We start from the raw sequence: 21,627 nt of genomic DNA, 5'->3' as shown, positions 1-21,627 counted from the left end.
TAAAAGCGCTAGGAGTTACGGATTTAGCCTGAGAAGCTTGACTTGTTTGGCGACTTAAAGCATAGGCCATATAGGCGGTCGCTGAGGGCGCCGCCTTCTGGGGGGGGCGCTGGTCATGGTCTAAAAAAAATAATAAAAATAATTAAGTGAAAAGGGCATATTACACCAGTTTCAGCTTCCCGTCATTGGCTACCTATCATGACAGATAGATGTTAAATTGTAAATGGACACGCCCCTTCCTACCTGCCTGATCTCCTTAAACCTTATGCTCCAATCAGGACTCTCAGAATACAGCGCTCCTGTCTGTCCCCAGAGTGTAAAAGAAGTCAGCACGCCAAAGGGCCTTTTCCTATCATTTTTCTAATTTATTCCAGCCAAATACTACTTTCGGTCTAACAAGTTAATTAATTTCAACTTCCACCTTTGACAGTATTACAGTTTAGCTTCCAGCTTTTCTATTCAGTTTTACAGGAGTGCAGTACATTGCATTTGCGCTTTAAGATTTCTGCATCTTCAGCAATTCTTTGCAATTAATTTCAGTTGTCAGCATTCACACGCATTTTCATTAGGAAATGCATGTTCTACGTGTTACTAGTCATACAGTCATGTTGCATCTATCAAATAATTTTACAGTTTTAACAGTCTTGTTTACCTTTTTAATTTACTTTGATGAATCATCCGTCTGTCTGTCCAGGCTCGATCCCAGAGGAGTGCCGGCAGTGCCACGCTCAGGCCGACTGTGTGCCAGATGTTGGTTGTCAGTGCAAATCTGGGTTTGAGGGGAACGGCACCTTCTGCAGTCCAGAGCCACGTGAGTGTACTGCAGCCTAAGACGACGATTTACCAGCCAAAGATATTGAACTTCTGTAGCCTTTTGTCAGTATGATGATAGTGATTCTTGTAGCAACATAATAAGATATATCAAACTAACCAGGGCGTGGTAATGGTGTTATATAACAATAATAATAAGTTTAACTTTTTAAAAAACGATTACAAATCTCTGTGCAGCCACAAAAGAAAGAGAAACTGAAAACAGTGTATAAAACGCTGACCTTGATAACAATGAAAACTCTAATTCTTGGCTGCTGCAGGATGTTAGATCACCCTGACCCTGCTGTGACTAAAATAAATAACTTCAGACTTTTTTCTCATTCACACACACAAAATAACGGTGATTATGGAGTTACAGTGTTGGCTTTAATTTGAGGGAGTTTACATCAACCTTGGATCAACAGTGTAGGAGCTGTAGATTTTATTATACACAGTCAATTTTAGGGGACAAAAGTTAACTGGAAAAGCTGACATAAACTCTGATAAAGTCATCAGACTGCTGGTATCTTCCCTCTGATGGTCTGTCAGGTCTGGAGGGCAGCCAGCTTCACTTTCTGCTTGTTTTGGGGGAAACACATTTTGCCTTCAGTCTGGTCTGTAGCAGTGAAACACATGATCAGGTGGTTTAAGGTAGCGTGACCGACTTACTTCAGGCGTTGATTTGTTGTTACGCATAAAACACTGTTCACCCAATCTGGATATAATACCCCTCAAAGTTGAAAGTCAGCCAACTTATATATTTTCCTTCATCCTCTTTATTTATTGAAATTTTTTTTCTTAGCAATTCACAAAATTTAAAGGTGCTAAATGTGAGATTGGGAGCATTTCTACTGCCTCCGCACGGCTCTCAACGTGGCGATATCTGAACCTGCGGCTTGCAGCTAAGAGTGCTAACAGTGAAAACAACATCAACAGTGCTGACAGAGCTAACAGTGTTAACCTGAGGGGAACCGGAGGGTAGGTGCTATGATTGGTCGGGACAGCGTTATCAGCTGTAACCGCCGTATGAGAGCAGTGCAGAGCGGCGGCTGTGAGCTAGCAAGTAGGACATGCTCGCATGCACTAAAACGCACGTGCAGCCGGCCCAGTAATGTCAACAAAGCAAGAAGAAGCTCTGATTAAAACACACACAGAGGGAGAGTGACTTCATTCTCTGCTCAGGTAGACATTACTCCTCTATATCTTTACATAAACAAAAGTTGTTTGCTGCTATATTAATGCTTTGGATATAGAGAACCTGAAATGATTGGCAATAAAATATGAAGATCCTTTGTTCTGACATGATTCCGCCATATGAGCAGATCAGATGACAATTTTATTTAACACTCTGCAGCTCCAGACCTCTGCTCCGAGTACAACGGTGGCTGTCACCAAAACGCAGACTGCAACCAGACGGGGCTCCTCGTCAACTGCACCTGTCACAGCGATTACCAAGGAGACGGCTACTCCTGCGAGCCCATCAACAGGTAGGCGTGGCCCGTAATTTTCTCTGAAGTAAATTCCTCTTTTGCTTTCTGTGGTTTTCTCTTCTTCCGTATCAAAGGAGATTTTATATGACTGTAAGCTTTTTTCTCTGTCTGTTTGTATTCCAGGTGTATTGAAGAGCAGAATGGTGGCTGCAGTGACTTTGCCTCCTGCAAGTTCACTGGTCCAGTGAGTAAAAACCGTTATCTTTTTTCTTTAAAACTTGTGCAGTGCCCGTTCAAAACATGCCTGTTCAGAACAGGCTGAATGCTTGGCCTGTGGTGTTGCTGCTTGCAGCTTTCTCGAGAACCGCTCATACAAACAACTTCACACTCTGCGCTTCATTGGGTCCTCAGCAATACACCTGCCATGACATAGATGTTGATACTTTTTGAGTAGGCCTACTTCTACCACTGCCAACATTCCCGGTTAGAGAGGGTGAAAAATAAAGCAGGACAGCATTTGCCTGGAGCCCTTGAATCACTAAATCCGCCCCTGAAATACACTTACTGTAGCGGAGGTCATTTCCAAATTGGCGTATTATATATAGGCGTATTCCACATAGCGTTTTTTCTGAGCGCTTTTTTTTCAATTGTTCCCAATGAGGAGAGAGCATATGCGACTGTATGTGGCTTTTTTTCTGAGCGCTCCGCCTTTTTTGTGCGGCTGCTCTGAGCACTTCTAGTTGAAAATATCTGAACTTTTCAGAAAAATACTGGTGATGACACTGTAGAAAATAGAGGAGAAGCTTGTTTTGGCCATGTCTGTCTATCTTGAGCTTTATATGTCATATTTTGTTTGAAAAGATCCAGGACAGAGAAAGTGTGGCAGGTGGCAGTGCAGCAAACTCACCAAACAAAACTATTAATCTTCCTGCAACAACTTGCCACAAGTTGAACTACTAAATGGGCCTAAACAGTTTTCTTATTATGTCATATACGCAGGGTTGGGAGAGTTACTTTAAAAATGTATTCCGATAAAAATGACTAATTACCTGTTTAAAAATGTAGTCAGTAACCAAACCCAAGTATACCAATATTAACATAACTTGATTGCGTTCCGTTACTTTTGGATTACCTCAATACCAAATATGCAAATAGAAACAATAAAAAATAAATATCAATAAGATGACTTACCTTATTTAAACTTATATACACTTATAAATGTATATTCTGTAAGACAACATAACAATGTAACCGAAAATGGGGAAACACAAAAGAAATATGTCCTCTGCTCAGTGTATCTTTAAAGGCAGTGGTTGGTCCTACCTGGAAATGTTTCTTTGAATGAGATGTGGAGTCCTTGGATGGCAGCATTTTCACAGCTGGAAGGCATCACTTGCATTGTACTATGATGTTGTTCCCCTTTTCTGCTTTACATACAAAATAATGTGCATTTTTTTTTTAACAAGCCTTTTTTTCACTTTCAACGTTAGAGGCCATTGTGCCGTGAAGTGTTGTAATGTGTGCACATGTGCGTGGTAGTATACCATTCTTTATTTTAAAATGTATTTAAAAATTGTAATCCTGCTAATAATCCCCATTTTTGGTAAATATATCAGTAATCTGATTACATCTTTTTCTTCCTGTAATTGTAACGGAATACATTTACCTTTTTTATTATACCTTTATTACGTAACACCATTCCATGTATAGCCTGCTTATGACATAATATCTTAAATACACATAGAATAACATACCAATACTGGTTCAGAGAACTAGTTGGACAGAAGGGAGAAACAGGATCACTGACCAACCACATATCAGCACATAACCTGAATTAACCTGATGATCTCTGCGTAATCTGGTTCCTCCAGAACGAGCGTCAGTGCGAGTGCCTGCCGGGCTACTTGGGTAATGGTGTCCAGTGTCTGGAGAAGCTGGTGCCCCCTGTTGACCGTTGCCTGGAAGACAACGGAGGCTGCGACCCCACGGCCATCTGCAAGGACCTGCATTACCATGGTAACACATCTTTACTGACTTTTATTTGAATGGTTATTACCATGGCAGCACATCTGGACTGAACCAGTAGCTGTACTGTAATCATGTGTTGTGTTGCCTCTGCTGAGCAGGAGCCATGTTGACTCCACAGTCCTAATCCATTGCAGTTGCTACGGTAACGGTTGATTCTATAGCAGCTGACCTTTTATAGCATTCATGTTACCATGGTGATGTTATGGAGAACATTGTTTATTAGTTCAAGGTTTGAATAGCGATTTTTCAGGGACTGGTAAACAAACGTCAACAAGCAATCAGCTGGAATACAGCAGGTAACGCCCAGAGCTCGTTAAGGCCAAGACCTCGTTAGGGCTCGTTAAACATGGAACTCGTTAAAGGGATAGTTCACATGTTTTGAAGTGGGGTCGTATGAGGTAGTCAGTGTATTACCTACAGTAGATGGCGGTCGGCATGCCCCCAGTTTGAAGAAACAGACAGTAGTACCGGCACGGAAGCTAAGCATTTGTACTGCTGTGGACGGGGGCAGCAGCAAAACGTATTTTAGCCACCTAAAAGAAAGGCCCACCTAAAAAAATCAATATCAGTGTAGCGGGATAACGAGGATGATGAGGAGTTAAATAAAAATATTTTTTTTGGAATCCTCTTCCAGACACTATTCACGTTGACCTCCAGGTCGCTAATTGAAGTTAAGTGACAAGCCCACAGTTTACGACCGGCCTGGACAAACTCACAAGCAGAAACTGAAGAAGCAATACTAAGCTACATACTGGAGGTTTATGACCCCATCCACCTGTTTACAGGCTACCTAGCATTCCTCTGGCCATGCCGCCCTCAAAATCCCACACAGACACGCATCCTATTGTAGGACTTTGGCGAATCAGAACTCACCCTTTAAAACACCAAAATCACACAATAACACAAACAAACTAACGGCTCCGAGGCCGCGGTAGACCAGCAACTCCCATGTTCTGCAAGGTAAAATTACTGTCTTTGTCAAAGGAGTCTCTTGGATGCTGAACAAAGCCTGCTTAAGTCACATAGGTGCTGGATATACTAACGTTACCACCGAACACTTCTTCACTTCCCTGGAGTCACACGAGCGGATAGCCAACTGTAAGCAGAATCGCACCAGAGTTTATTTGCGACTTGTGTGTGTGTTTTCCCCCATGAGTAAGACTGTGTTTCCCCGGTTTATAACTGATACTAATTTATAACTTTATTAACGTTACCGCCTGCAAAATACCTCCACTAATTAAATCCATGCTCTACTTTATATCCACAGTGGTTATGTCAAAGCAAGCAACTAAGATGCCTATTTAAAAACGTGAGTGAGTGTGACGTTTGTATGAGCGGTTCTTAAGAAAGCTGCAAGCAGCAACACCACAGGCCAAGCATTCGGCCCGTTCTCAACCGGCATGTTAACAGTGGGCACTGCACTAGTGTTAGTAGTACAACGGGGGAAACAAACTGACAGCCAATCAGAGGATTTTCTTTAGCTATGGTTTAATCCATTTTAATCAGTTACAATTTTTCATTTCAGTAGAATTTTCAGCCTTAAATCAATGCATTGCATTTTGTTTTCACCTGTAGAGATAACATTGTTGCACTGAGCTGTACAGGACTACAGTAATCTGATGTTAAGGTAAAAGGTAACCTGGTTATTGTGGTTCAGCCAACACAGCTGGAGTGTTCCACCTGCGCTCTCCAGACGGGAGATACAAGATGAACTTCAGTCAGGCCGACACCGCCTGCCAGGCCGAGGGCGCCACACTGGCCAGCTTTAAACAGCTGGGAGATGCACAGCAGGTAAACCCACCCACTGATGAGGTTTCCATAGAGACAATAGACAGATCAATACACCACACTCATGAATACGCATACGGTATACAGTATTTATAAGAAAAAAAGTTGTTGACCATTGTTTTTAGTAGAGATTGCAGCTACACTCTCCTAAACAGCTTTGTGAGTGAGAGCAGCGTGCTCCACCTTGACTTCTTAAATTCCTCCTGTTTGAGTAACGTTTACTTTTAGAGTACTGAGCCTTTTTTTGAAATGTCTTGATGAACAAGACTTTATTTAACAATTAACTCATTAATGCATGAGTATCTATCTTATTCACTCTCGAAAAGAAAACAAAAAAGTATAATTCCTCAAATGTTAAACTACGAATCCAGATTTATGCTCGAGGCAAGAAGTGCACACCGTAGATACCTACGGTGTCTGATTTACCCGTTGATAGAATCACCACAACATCAGATAGATGTATCCAACACATTATAACATCCTCTTCTAGTTAATTAAGAAGTATTACTTTCAGCAGTGCATGCTGGTGATGAATCATTTATCCTGCTGTCGCCCTCTTCTCTGGTCCTGACAGCTGGGAATGCATCGGTGTGTGGCCGGCTGGATCGAGGGGGGGAAGGTGGGATACCCGACCCGCTTTCCCTCGGCAAACTGTGGAGACAACCACGTGGGCCTGGTTATCTACAAAGAACCTGTGGACCAGAGCAGCAAATACGACGCCTACTGCTACAGGCTCAAAGGTACTATGGCAGCACACTCTCTGTGTTCAGACAGAGGCAGGCTTGTTGTTTTTATCACTGGTTTAATTTATTGTTGTTTAGCCTGCTGCAGCATCACAGCTCTCTGTGGATTCAGTTTAACACTCACACAAACAGGCTGTTTGTATTGGCTTTATAATCAAGGGCTGCAACTAGCAATGATTAATATTATTATCTCGGCCAGGAGATTATGTATTTGGTCGTGTGTGTGCGTGCGCATCTCTATGTCCGTCTGTCCATAGTTCATTTTGCATACTACTGGACCCATCAGCCGAATATTTGTTGTGCTCATTTATGTTTGTATGCTCAAGGACCTTTCGTGGTTGCAGTGATTCGCACTTTCTGAAAATATTTTATGATTTTATTGAATTTGTACCAAAATTGACTGCTGACTCCTCACTACTCTTAACCACCCAGTAGGGGCCGCATGCACACACACACACACACACACACACACACACACACACACACACACACACACACACACACACACCTACACGCTTGTGTGCATTTATTGGCAATTGCCTGCTGGCGATATTTTTTTTCCTGGGATGGCGAAGGCATGACCGTACTCTGCCTCTGTTTGGCTTACCCTGATATTCTTACCCTAACCAATCTCGCACCTCATGCCTAAACCTAACCAACACAACCAACAAAGGCAACGAGTACTAGGCAATCAGAGACAGAGCAGGGCGGGTCATGCCTTGCCATCCTAGGAAAAACAAATGTGTCCGTCAGTTGTTGGACTGACGGGGGCTGGTTGGAAAATTTAAACATATCGCCCAGACCTACTGGCCAGCAGAGTCTTGCGGTGTGTTTGGCTAACAGCTAACGGGGGTAATACAGCTAACAGAGCTAACAGGTAACGGATCTCAACACACAGCGGGAAAGACAGTTTCTGTTCAGAGGAAGCGTTTAACAGTCAACATGAAGCGTTACACAGTGAACTGCAGTTTAGCTGCACGGAGCCGGTGCAGCCAGCTGCATAGATTTAAATGAGAGTGTATGTGTTGCGTGAGACGTGCGAGTGAAACGACGTGTCTGATACGCTTGCAGTCTAGATGGGAGGCAATTGTGGTTTGTATTCATTCAATTAAACATTACATTAGGGTTCGTTGCCCACACACCTGGCGGAGATCTGCACTCTACTGAGTACATTTTTCTAGTTTTTTCTTTAATATGTTAGAAAACGTTCCCAGAGCTCTAGCTGACGTTTTAAGATTTAAATTATTCAGATTACAATGATATTTGGTTTGATTTATTGACAATATTGTAATATATTTATAAAATCCAACAACGATTTTTCTCAGGCACACAGGGATAAAGTCCTGGATTTATTTCATATCATTGTTCATGTTGATGGAGACAAACATTCAATGTTTGACATTAAGAAATATAAAAAATAGGAGCTAGAAAATATAGAAAAATGTGAAAAGCCTCATATTTCAGAAGTTTGGTGTTTTGGCTTCACAAACAACTTAAATTATGAATCCATTGACAAAATTGTTGACAAAGTTTCTGTTCACTGGGAAATTGATAAGTTGACAAATTGTTTCAGCACCAATTTAATAATTTACAAATATGTGGGCTCCTGTGCTGCAATACACATAAACAATAGATCAATAAATGTAATTCTTGTGAAGCAGTGAGTCTAAAACCCCTTTACACCTGGCATCAAATGCGTCTCGTATCCAGATTGTATCTAGATATGATTTAACCTGATTACATTTACACCTGGTATTAAAATATGTGATTATGATTATGATATGAATGAGATCCAATCGCTCTGTCGGAAAGGGCTGAGAGGAAGTCTGCATGATGCACGGGCTCGCAGCTGGGCACTGCTGGAGAGACGGTGCGTAATGAGCGGATACATCAGCCTCAAAACGCTACACACACACACACACACACACACACACACACACACACACACACACACACACACGGTTGAAACTCTGACTATTTGCTGTTGATTATTACCAAAGCTCCGGGGTCCAACATTGTTTTACTCGGGACAGCCCTAGTACGTGAGTTTTGGGTGCATTTGCACCTGCACTTGTGTGGTCAAGCACTTTCCAATTGCAATCCGATCACCCAAAATGCATTTTAATGCCAGGTGTGAAGGGATCTAATATCAATCACAGTTTATTCCACTGTAAGGAATTCTGCATAGTTGGTGTGAGTTGAGAGCTGATCTCTGATCAAAACGTCCGAAAGAAAAATCACAGGGTTGAGTTGAGACGTGAGACACCAGACCTAAAAATTGTGTGTGTGTGTGTGTGTGTGTGCAGATGTTTCGTGTGTCTGTCCCGCTGGTTACATTGGAAACGGAGACTTCTGTAACGGTGTCCTGACCAGCGTCCTTGCAACGTACAGCAACTTCTCCATCTTTTACAAGGTGAGTGTGACAAGTTGGATCATTTAGTTGTAAAATGATCATTCTGGTTTATTATAACTTGGATCAGTATTTTCAGTTTTGGCCGTCATTCCTATCAGTAATAATAACATACAGCGTGTTCATAACTGGAGTATAGTGTTGTGCTTGGATTAGCTGATTCAGTTGTTTCATTCATATTTCACCATCGGTGGCTCATTCGCCAGCTGTTTGGTCACCAGCTGACTAATAACATCCATTCATATTCATGCCGATGTCTTTTTATGATATTACCATTGTGAGGCGCCAAACAGTGAGATTTTCAAATCATAGACACAATGACTTGAACAACCTTATTTTTATTAAATGATTTTATTTAATGGTGATTTCACCATTACATTGTTAATTATCTTCAGATAATAATTAGAAACTTATCTGGAGCCATCAATCATTATGTTCTGCAATTAGAACTTTTTATTTTTTCTTTCCTTATTTTTGGTATAAAGAGCTTTCTGGGTCTGATCCAGGTGTGTTTCATCAATGAGTCATTTCCTCTGAACAAAACAGAGACTTACAGTTTGTCTCCTCAAACTTGATCAGAATCCAGTTTAGTCTTGTTCAGTACAACAGTGACAATGCAAAAAAAATTATCAACAGCTGTTTTTAGTATAAAAACTAGGTGATAGTAGACATCAACAAAAGCACTGTACAAAGACAAAAAGTACTTCAAACTATACATACATTGGTGAAATACTTCTTGTGACTCTTACATTGTTAATCAAATCTTTGTGAGAGATAACACAGATGTCACATTCTGAAGATAACTGAGCTTTGGAAGACGTCCAGTTAACAGGGTAATGAAAAGAAAGAGGCAGCTGCTTTCAGCTGATACTGTAGATAGGGAGGCTCAATGTTGACCGAACTGCCCCCACAAAAATTAAGCTGTAGGAGGATTCAGTTCAAGGTCTGACTTCAAATGTGGAGCAACAAAAGACAAAACTATGACACAGAACTTGTGAACTACGGATGTGTTCAGGGATTGCAGTTATGTAGTTAAAAAAACAGCCCAGTTTGTCTTCTGGCTCAATGTTAAAGTCCTGTCTTCTGTTACTGCATGAACGCATTGACCTTATATATATTCAGCAACAACGAAGTGCTCTGACTCTGTTGTTTTGTCTTTTAATTCCCTATTTATACTGGAAAAGGGAATGTGTTGGGTTGTGTACATTGACATCTGCTGCTTGTGATCAACCTGAGGCTACATTTTAGCAAATATCGCAGGACCCACGGCGTTGGATTAAAATAACAGACTCTCGTCGGCCATTATTTACGTAGCAGCTAGGTTTAGGCGATATGACGAGATTATCGTTCAACATGATATTCTATATCAAAAAAAAGAAACATGCTAGCATATATCCGACACTGTACGTAATTACTAAGGCTGACCCGAATGTTTCATTTTTTAATATATGCATTACCCTACCCCAAAAATCTCAAATAGCCCATGAAATAAGAGTTATTCTCAGACGTATAGCGCTGTTTGCTGTGTGTGTTGGTGCAGCACTTTCCCGGGCACTGAAACAGAGACGGTCTCAACAATGCCATGTCTTTTATTTTATATGTTGACATGTTGGCTACAGTTTATTTATTTATTCATTTGTTTATAGGCCTACATATGAGCAAATTTGTTTTTATGGGCTATCGCTGTAATTTATTTGATGTGATTATTGCATTATGTGGCACTCCTGACTGAGCGGGACCGAGGGCTCTGCGCTTCTGGGAGCGTAATAGGATGCTTCCTGCATAAAGATGTGACGGCAGCGGGGGGTTTTACGTATATAGTGTAAAATAGCGCTAACTGCCAATACATTGTGGCCACTTTGTGGCTGCTTATAGGTATTGCAACATATGCGTCCCCAGTCCACAGATTAATTATAAGAATTTTGTATATCCTTGTTTTTCTTAAAGCAATTACGTCAATAGGGGAATTTCAGTATCGTCCAAACCAAGTAGTAGCTCTAATGGGATCAGTTCTCCTGCACAAAGCAGGGATCAGGGATCAATGGTGACTGATCAATGTGTTGGTATTTGCATTTTATTATTTGTTTATAACAATTATGATATGATAACAGAAGGTATCTCAGTGTGGTTGTTCAAAATGTGTTAATACAATATTTCTTCATCAAAAACACAGAGTGTAGACTCAATTGCTTAATTATACTGTGACATGGGCTTATAATTGTGTAACAAGCTAATTAGTCAAAATGATATTATCAATACAATGCATATTATACATTACATAGATGGGTGAAAAGATGTGTTTTAATTCAAGTTGATTAATGAGATTCCAGAAGTAAGAATCTGCTGGTTTAGTGATCGTTTGTGACGAATGTAAGTAATCTTAATAACTTCATCGCTCTGATGAGTTACCATCAGTGCTTTTGAAATTTTTCGCCATAGAAACATCGGGCTGCTTCTCCAACTCACAATATTTTTGTGCCAAAATCATCTTTTTAATCTGATGTTTGTGGTGGATGTGGTGCTGTCAGGTCACACAACCTCTAAAATGTGGACAGGTGTTGCCAGCTTTGTGAAATGTACAGTAGGCTGTCTGAACTTATCGGGACAGAGATTTATGAGAAATACTTATTATAGCCAACAATAGCAGTTGAAGTTAAGAGATACAATCCGAAATGGAACAACCAAGCCAAAAAAAGGGCGGGCCTAGGATCAATATCTGGACTCCCAAATACCAGATGAATCAACTGGACCAGGTCCACGCACTCTAATCTTCCTCTGTGGTCTACGTTTGGTCCAGCATTGTTCTGTGGTGCTAACTTCATGTCCTCTTTCTCCCTCTTTCTCTCGCTCTCTCTCTCTCTCTCTCTGTAGTTGTTGTTGGACTATAGTGGTCAGTCCTCAGAGGGCAAACAGCTCGTTGAATTTATGTCTCACATGAAGTCTGAGGTCACACTGTTTGTTCCTCATAACGCTGGCTTCGCCCCAAACCAGGTGATGTACCCTTCAATAATTACCTACTAATTACTAAATGCATAAGAAAAAAACAACACTAATTACCCTTTTTGCTTACATGATCTCAAGTTAACTGACTTTAATGTTTTTGAATATATAAAAAACTAATAACCTAAACAAGTCAGAAGTATTTTATGTTACTGTTTTACTTGCCAATCTGTGTATCACTTAATGGTCAACATTTAGAAATAAATAGACATTTACAACAGCAGGATAAAAACATTTAACAGAAATTAAAAAGATTGAAGCACAGAAAAAGAAATTGAGGAGGTTAACAAATGGAAACATCTAAAGGTAAATAAGAGGCCCGAGTTATGAGCCCTGAGGAACTCCACACATGTTGGTTCAGTTAGATAACTTTTTTTTACTTAAATAAAAGAAGTGAATACATACAGTATGACAAATACAGCATACAGTATGTGACAATAAAATAAGACTGACAGGGATATTCACATGAAACATGAAACATAAATTACTATTTAACAGCAAAATAAGAAGTGACATTCAGAAGCTAAATACATTATACATATATCAGGATATCTACTGTGTACATAGAATAAATAACATATGTATGATTCTAGCTATATAGGAAATACAAAATATAGAAAATAAACAGGAAAGATCTAATAGTCAATTTCACAATCACACATTTTAAAAGCTCCTCTAAAAGCTTTTTGTGCCACAATCTAATGGTTTTATTAGTATTTTTTATTAGTATTTTTTTTAATTTAAGGTTAAAGGAATACATACACATACTTGTAAAGGGACATACAGACAGAAGCAACAACATATACTATATATATATATAAATATATATATATATTAAAAAACATTAAAAAAAATGTGTCAAGGGGCAAGTTCATATTCATATACATACAACTAACCTCATATATAGATATATATACATACAGTATATACATATGTCTATATTTACACACGCATTCATATACATATCCACTTAGACACATTCGCTAACACAATTATCTATTCATTTATACAGACAAAAAAAGGACATATTTACATCCCTTTAGTTGACCTTTATCAACATTATTATTAATTTATTTTTTTAACTCCAATCTTCTCCAATCTGGTTGCAATAATATTAACTTTATATTAACTTTTTGTTTTTTAAATCATTTATTAATTAATCATACATTTTTAGTAATACGTATAGTATATTTCACATTTATATATAGATACATATACACATATTACTTTAAGGAATAGTTACAGTATGTACAGTAGGTGTGTTAAGTTTAAATTAACTGTTAGTATTACAATTATTACAAACTACATACTACAACTAACAACTATAGAGAGTACAGTAGTCTTTTAGTTAGTTCAGTTTGTTCAATCAGAATACCAGCACGTTCCAACTGACAGAGCTGTGAATGAAATCTAATCTGTTTATACTGTGTGTGTGTGTGTGTGTGTGTGTGTGTGTGTGTGTGTGTGTGTGTGTGTGTGTGTGTGTGTGTGTGTGTGTGTGTGCGTGCGTGTGTGTTTAGACTCTTTCTGGTAGAGATCTTGAGTATCACATCTCAACCAATCACAGCAGACGATCATTCAAGGATCTGAGACACCAGGAAGTCATCAAATCCAGGCTTGGGTTCAACCTGACTGTTACCCATGGCAACAACGAGGTCAGAAACACACACATACAAACCTCTCAGGCAGAGGTCACGTTAACCAAATATTTTCCATAATTGACTGAATTTTTTAACAATGATGGAAAAATCAAAGTTTCGGAAGGACTGGAGGCCTTTGAGCACGTCTGTGATGACCACTGGGGGGCACAGAGCGGTGCCGGTGCAGCTAGGCCACTGGTGCAGAAGGAGTGCATGCTGCGAGATTTCCTCCCGGTGAAGCGAGTGTTTGCAGGAACGGGAAATCCCACTTTCGGAGAGTCTGGTAATTCCAGTCTCCAGTGTAGCAGCAGAGTGCGGGTTCAGCCTTCAGAACAAAATTAAAACGGCCATGAAAAGTCCTCTGTCTGAGCCAAAGACGCAAAAACGAATGACAATTGTCCCTGCAGCCAGTTTTCTTTGGTACGTTTGATTACGCACAAGCGTGCACTTAGTTTAAGTCCATGCGGACCAGGAGGAAGGTTTGAGTTCAGGTTAGGCTACAGCAGGACAATTCTTGTGAATGGTTTGTTCTCGGGCTGCACAATTATGGAATATTAATCGCGATCACGATTTTGGCTTCCCACAATTAAATGGAGATAGACTGCGATATTGACATTTAAAATGCATGCATTTCTATGCTCCGCTCATAGAAAACTGCTGCATAAATAAAGTGCTTCCTAAACTAACAGCTAGAGATGTCGTAGCTGTGGAAGTGACAGAAAGCTGCAATTTGGAAGAACTGCAAGTGTAAAATAAGCCGTGGAGGAACAACCTTAAAACATTTGGAACAATGAACTTAACCAGACACTTATTATATTGTGATTCGTTCACATGATGCTGCTCAGAATAAACAGTGTTTTATAAAAATAACCACTATAGATGACAATAACAAAGGAAAAGAATGACATTATGAATTTTCTGACGGTTGGAATATAGAACAACTTGGAAGTAAAAGCAGCGCTCAAAATTATCATTCTGGCCATAATCATGCAGCCCTAGTTTGCTCATATTTTAATTGTAATAGTCTAACTTGTAAAATTGCATTATTCATATTTGCCTGTTTGTGCACGATGGCTGCCATGTTTTTAGTGGCCTCCGCTATCACTGCGGAAAAAAAATAATTTATCTGCTTTGTGTGTGTTGACATGAAAAGTGACCGCAGTCGGTCTCTGTTCATCTTTTCTCTCCATGACCTTATAAATGCATAATCTACAAGCTTGTATATTCATTTATAAATACACAAACACACACACACACACAGCGAGCCCCACCGCTGCGCTCAGTCCTTGTCTCTGTAATTGTCTTAGTCCTCAGTCCAAAATTTTAAATTTATTAAAAAAAGATAGATGTAATCATTTCCAAAATTCACAACCTGTTTTTATGTAAAGAAATATTCGACTTTACTCCGTATTGGTTGGTGTTTAGCCGTCAGGGTTTTTCCTTGCTCAGAATGGGCCGATACACAATACACACACACCTACACACACTCATATATATATATATGCGTGTGTAGGTGTGTGTGTATATATATTTATATACTGCTTTCAGGTCCATGAATCCAAACACAGAAATAAAAGTAAACGATCAGAGATGTTTATTACTTTACTTTATTATGTGTCTTTGTTATTCATTTTGATGATCTCCCCTCAGAGCTCTAAGATGGTGAACCAGCGGCTGCTGTTGGTTTGGGACATTCCTGCTGTGAACGGGATCATCCACGTCATCGAGGCACCGCTGACAGCCCCCCCTGAACCGGTGAGTGAAGATGGTTTAACCCAGAGCTGTTAAGACTATTAAGGTCCAGACACACCAAACAGACATCAAGGAGCTAGCGGCCGACTCTTTGTCAGCTGTATCTTGGCCAAAAAGTTGCACTTTAACACACCGCAAAAACTACAGCCAACGGCCGACTACCATGTACATCCTGCGTCTGCTTTAGAGAAAATAACCGAATGCGGATATACAAGCTGTTGTTACGATACGTACATGAAGTCTAAGCAGTGTTTGCCAACCATTTTCACCCCACTCTCACTCACCACTTAGCTTCATTCCAGATGGCCATGTCTTTGTGAAAATATCCGTGTGTTAGAATGATCAGAAGAGATGAAGATGAAAAATGAGAAGAGCCTTCTGTGTGTAGGGCACTTGACTTTACTCGTTTGCTTGCTTTCCTCACTTTCGTTTCTCTTCTTGTGCACTGATTCACTTAAGCTGAACAGCCAATCAGAATGTTTTCTCTCACCGACGAGCTCTTCCGCTAATTCAATATGCTGAATCGGCCCAAAGGCCTCCGACACTGGCAGACTAGAACCAGCGGTGGAGGACACACCACAAAAACGAAGGCGACAGACGCTCGCCGCCGGCCTGAAATTGACCGGTGTGTCAGGGCCTTCTGGGTAAATTCTACCCTATGTCACAGAACAAAAACCAAACAATGCCACGGTAAAAAAAAACGAGCAATAAAGTGCCTCCGCTCTGACCATCCTGCTATGTTGATTTGATTGAGAATGTCCGTTCTACTCCTATATTGTATTTCTATGGCTGTATCGTGAACTGCTGCACTTCTGAGCGCAGCCACCGGGAGGCACCATGACGACCTTTCCCTCTCCGTTCTGCAGCGCTTTCTAATTCGAATGATCTGCCTGTTGTTGCCAGGCAACAGCTACAGCTGTGGGCAGGGAGCAGATGGCTGTGTTTAGTTTCTTGGCACAGTTTTCAGGAAATGAAGATTCAATCAGATGAATTTGAGATAACATCATAACTCTGATCAATATTCATGATGTGGGACACAAGAAAATGATGACTAGATCACAACAGATTAATCTGAAGCCTTTAGCTAAATAATTATTTATTTTATTCCCCCAAATGACTCAATGTTCAGTGTTCACCTTATTTCCACTCGTTCTCACCCCTCCCTCATACTGACTGTCAATTTAACACATTTTGATGTGAATCTTCTTCAGATTTTCAATTTAAACAGTAATGTTCTAATTTGTAATTAATTCAAATACATAAATAACAAATTGACGTCTACTTGTGGCCATGTTTTGTCTGGACACACCTTCATAGTTCTGTTTCAGGATCTCTAGTATTTGGATCAAGTAGCGGGTGAAAATCAATAAAATCCTAATGTTACCCATCTCTATTGGTGTTATGAATACAATACGTTATGAATCTATTTTGTTATTGCCAATCATTCCAGACATCTGACCTTCAATAAAAATCTGATGCGGACCTTTTAGTAATAAGTTTGAGAACCCCTGGTATAGCATGTCATACAAATTAATTTAGTATGACATTAAAAAGTCATAGTATAGTATGCCATAAAAGTCCATGAAGTATGTTTTAAAAAGTCATTAAAAAATTTGTAGTATATCATGTCATTAAAAGGTCATAGTATAGCATGCCATAAAAATGTAATAAAAAAGTCATAGTATAGTATGCCTTAAAGGGACTATTTGTAACTTTCAGAAATGCTTCTTAACAGCGACACCTGTGGCCGTGAAATCAACGGAAGTCAGCGTCGGGCTCGCGCTTGCTCGCTCTAAATATACCTGAACGAGCGTCGCTCAAAACAGTGAGGCGACACACGTCAGCTAAAACCACAATATCACTATATTTCAGCTGCTTGGCAGTAATGTTAGCTGACCAGACGAAGGTCTCTCCATGAACATGATTTAGATCTGATCCTAGTGTTGGCTTTTCCTGCCTAAGTGCAGGCTGATGCAGCGGGGCTCTGCAGCGTGTCTCCCTGCTCTCTCCGCCCGCAGCCGGAGAGAGCAGAGGAGACACCTGCACCCGGTCGGTAACGAGAAGACAACGTAACTCTCTGAAGAGCTCCATCACTTCACAAGACACGGGAAACCTCTGTTGGTCTGGAGGAGCTGCAGCAATTATTTCTGCACAAACGTCCCCTGTGCATTCACTAGATATTCTCAGAGCTAAACTAACTCTTCTGCAGTGAGGAGTGAACGCGCGTTCACGTCTAGAGGTGGAGCGAGCTGAGCTGTCTGAGTGAAGGCGAACAGGCAGAGGAGGAGGGTACAGCGGCTACACGCAAACGCGCATATGCGAGCGCGCATGTGTGCCGACCCGCTACATTTATACGCTTACAAAGTTACAAACAGTCCCTTTAAGAAAGTCATACAAAATAAATGAATAAATAAATAAACTCAGGCTTTGATGACTTACGTTGACACGTGAAGTATTGCTGGCCATCTTTCGTGTCATATCTTTGGGGTACAACACATGCACAGTAAAAAGCTGGTCTGCACTCACCGTAAATTGAGCCAATAGCAACGCACGACCATGAGTCACACCCTGTAGCTCAAGACCGTGTCCCAGCCTCTTTCAATCAGACTTGTATACGAGTTCTTCCTGTGATGGAAACCAAAATGTCTGCCAGAGTCACTTATCAGGAGGATCAGTCCTGTTTGTCTTCTCATTTGATATTTAATATTAATTATTCATTTAAATTGGCTGAATTTTCATCTTCCTCTGAGGAAATAAAGCTGAGTCAGTCTCCATGGTGACAGAAAAAAGTCATATGGCATGCCATAAAAATGTCATAGTATAGTATGTCATAAAAAAAGTCATAAAAACCTGACACCGAGGGTCACGTCTCCATGGTGCCAGTGCACCAAAGTGTAGCTGTTGCCATGGTAATTAGAACTGGACAGATAAAGTGTGTGTGTGTGTGTGTGTGTGTGTGTGTGTGTGTGTGTGTGTGTGTGTGTGTGTGTGTGTGTGTGTGTGTGTGTGTGTGCTTGTGCGTGCGTGCGTGCGAGAAGACATCCAGTGGTGAGGACCAAAAAGTGTAATGTGATGTCTTCACAGATGTAGTAGCTCTTGTGTGTGATGTCATACCTGTTGCCTCTAGATTCCCCATCATGCAACGCAAGGCCACGCCAGCTCAAGCGGCACAGTGTCAGCCATCTTGGTGTCGGTGTTGCTGGTGTGTGTGTTGGCTGCACTCGGCTACTACGTCTTCAAACACAAGACGGACGCCTTCCGCTTCCACTACTTCAGAGTGAGTGACACACACACACACACACACACACACACACACACACACACACACACACACACACACACACACACACACACACACACACACACACACTGTGTAAAAGCGTCACAGATGAATCTTAAACTAAAGTCTGATGGAGATGAGCTCCTGTAACAACCAGAACTGGAAACACTACAGAGCAGCTTCGCCACATTCAGCCAAACAAATGAAACATTTGTAGTAATCTGGTTACTGTAAATATGTTTGTGTAAATATACATGCAGCAGGTCAGTAATCACATTTCTACCCTAACCCTGACCTTATTTTGGAAGCATGGCTTTCTTATTTAACTGTATTTGTGATACAAGACACTGATTTTGGGGGGAAGAGGACGCGGTCTCAGATAGAGCTGAGATTTTCCTCACAGAGTGTCTGAATTAAATAAATAACTCAAATGTTCAGCGGTGGAAACTGACTACTAGAGCATACTTTCAATTAGTTTTACCTCGTAAAGCTCCGACGGCCCGCCGGCGGGCCCGGTTGCTATTCTGTCTTTCAGAGGTTGTTGTGGGCTATGGGTACCCATGAGTCTCCCCTTTGATTTTACATTACAAATATCAATCAGATATATCCTGTTAACAGTCATTTGTTTCCTCTGTGACAGAATGAGGATGAAGACGGTGCGGCGGGCGGCAGGATGAAACCCACGTTGGTCTCCATCCCCAACCCTCTGTACAGCGGCTCTAGAGCCTTCAGCGAGCCATTTGGGGTGAGTCGACCAATCAGATACTGACTGAACAGTTTCATCAGCATTTGACTTTCATTATTTTTGTTGACCTACTATACTATCACTTTTTTTTTTACATACTATACTATGCCTTTTTTTTTTTACATACTATATGACTTTTTTTTATTTTTTTAACATACTATACTATGACGTTTTTAAAAAAAATGTCTACATACTTTACTATGACTTTTTTTTTTTCGCTACATACTATACTATGATTTTTTTTCAACATACTATACTTTGACTTTTTATTTTATCGACATACTATGCTAAGACTTATTTTATTTTTTTTAAATGCTATACCATGACTTTTTTCTGTTTTTTCGACATACACTTGTGATTCTGTCTATTCTGAATGTTCTTGTTTGGCGACCTTTAGCAGGTTATTTCCAAACTTTCAAGCAATCACGTCTGTGGTTGGAACCGCAGTCTGGCCTTTGTTTTTAGTTACCACTTTTAAATTGACTACATTTTCAGCAGAAAGGCACCCCAAGAGGTCATAACCTTTCTGTGAAACTGTACCGGTCATAGGTGAAGAGAATCACAAAATCCAGACCACTTTCTGCACTCCTGACCTCAACTTCAATTTAGGATCCTTTAACACCCTGAGGGATTGAAACTGGGAATAGCCATAAATATTGACTTTTTGTGCGGTTGGTTCCCTGGTTTGACAATTTTCTCTCCTTCCTACAGGACGCCGGTCAGGGGTTGGAGCCATTAGAACCTGAAGAACCTCCAAATATTCTGGACCTGGACCAGTAGAACCACTAAAACTAGAGATGTCTGTCTACATACCACAATAACCTGTTGGCTTTAAAATGGTTCATGTTCATCTGTATCCAAGTAAGAAATAAATCTGTATCCAAATAAGAAAAGTGGTCAGTTTACTTAACCTAGAAGCTCTCTTTATTTTTCTCATTAGCAATGCATCAATTGATTCTGTGTAAAGTGAAGATTTCTGATGAATTGTCACCAACTTTGAAGCCCAATGGTGCATTTTAGCCTCTTTAATCTCCTAGTTTACATTTACGGTTTGGTTTTCAGAAAGTAGTCTCTAGTGAATCCACTGTGCACTACCTGCTCAGCACTTAACAGCAGATAGACAGTTAGAGACTAGCTGGTGAAGAAATTGGAGAATGTTGAAAGAATTCATAGTATGTTGAGAAAAGTTATAAAAAAGTCATTGTTAAGTATGTCGAAAAAGTTTATAAAAAGTCATTGTCGAAAAAAGTCATGAAAAATTAATAGTATAGTGTGTTGAAAAAAGTCATAGTATAGTATGCCTAAAAAAGTCATGGAATACCATGTCGAAAAAAAAAATAAAATAAAAAAAGGTCATAGTATAGTATGCCAAAAAAGTCCTAAAGTATTAGATGTCGAAAAAAGTTGTAGTGTATTATGTTTAAAAAAAAGTCATAGTATAGTATGTCGAAAATTAAAAAAGTCATAGTTTAGGATGTCGAAAAAAGTCATATTATAGTATTTAAAAAAAAAGTCATAAAAAGTCAGAGTATATTATGTAAAAATAAAAAGTCATAGTATGTTGAAAAAAGTCATAAAAAAGTCATGGTATAGTATGTCGAAACAAAGTCATGAAAAAGACTAATATATCGAAAAAAGTCATAGTATAGCATGTACACAAAAGTCATAGTAGAGTGTCGAAAAAAAACATAGTATAGTATGTTGAATAAGTCATAGTACAGTGTATTAAAATAACTTATAGTATGTCGAAAAAAGTCATAAAAAGTCATACTACAGTATATTGAAAAAAGTCACGGTATAGTATGTCGAAAAAAGTCATAGAATACTATGTCGAAAAAAAATCAGATTTGTAAGAAAAAAGTAAAAAAAAAGTCATTGTATAGTATGTCGGAAAAATTCATACAAATAATCATAGTATAGTTTTTCATAGTATAGTATGTCAGAAAAAGTCATAGGTTAGAATGTCGAAAAAACTTTTTAAAAAGTCAGAGTATAGAATGT

At 39.8% G+C, this 21,627-nt stretch overlaps 1 protein-coding gene across 2 annotated transcripts in view; it reads left to right on the top strand.

The window, feature by feature from the left end:
* Positions 1-20,530, top strand: part of stab1 (stabilin 1) — a 107,179-nt gene extending 86,649 nt beyond the window's left edge. For both annotated transcript variants that reach the window (XM_074638304.1, XM_074638315.1), the window contains 13 exons: positions 695-811; positions 2,165-2,297; positions 2,424-2,484; positions 4,112-4,256; positions 5,926-6,059; positions 6,631-6,796; positions 9,106-9,212; positions 12,081-12,200; positions 13,730-13,864; positions 15,500-15,604; positions 18,729-18,878; positions 19,522-19,626; positions 20,338-20,530. In XM_074638304.1, coding sequence (XP_074494405.1) covers positions 695-811; positions 2,165-2,297; positions 2,424-2,484; positions 4,112-4,256; positions 5,926-6,059; positions 6,631-6,796; positions 9,106-9,212; positions 12,081-12,200; positions 13,730-13,864; positions 15,500-15,604; positions 18,729-18,878; positions 19,522-19,626; positions 20,338-20,406 — 1,547 coding nt within the window. In that variant the 3' untranslated portion in view covers positions 20,407-20,530. The remainder of the gene's footprint in view (positions 1-694; positions 812-2,164; positions 2,298-2,423; positions 2,485-4,111; positions 4,257-5,925; positions 6,060-6,630; positions 6,797-9,105; positions 9,213-12,080; positions 12,201-13,729; positions 13,865-15,499; positions 15,605-18,728; positions 18,879-19,521; positions 19,627-20,337) is intronic.
* Positions 20,531-21,627: the final 1,097 nt, after the last annotated feature.

Source organism: Sebastes fasciatus, chromosome 1 (genome assembly GCF_043250625.1).
Source record: "Sebastes fasciatus isolate fSebFas1 chromosome 1, fSebFas1.pri, whole genome shotgun sequence".
Classification (NCBI taxonomy): domain Eukaryota; kingdom Metazoa; phylum Chordata; class Actinopteri; order Perciformes; family Sebastidae; genus Sebastes; species Sebastes fasciatus.
The sequence above is the reverse complement of the archived record's forward strand: the minus strand, read 5'-3'. Positions and strand labels throughout refer to the sequence as shown.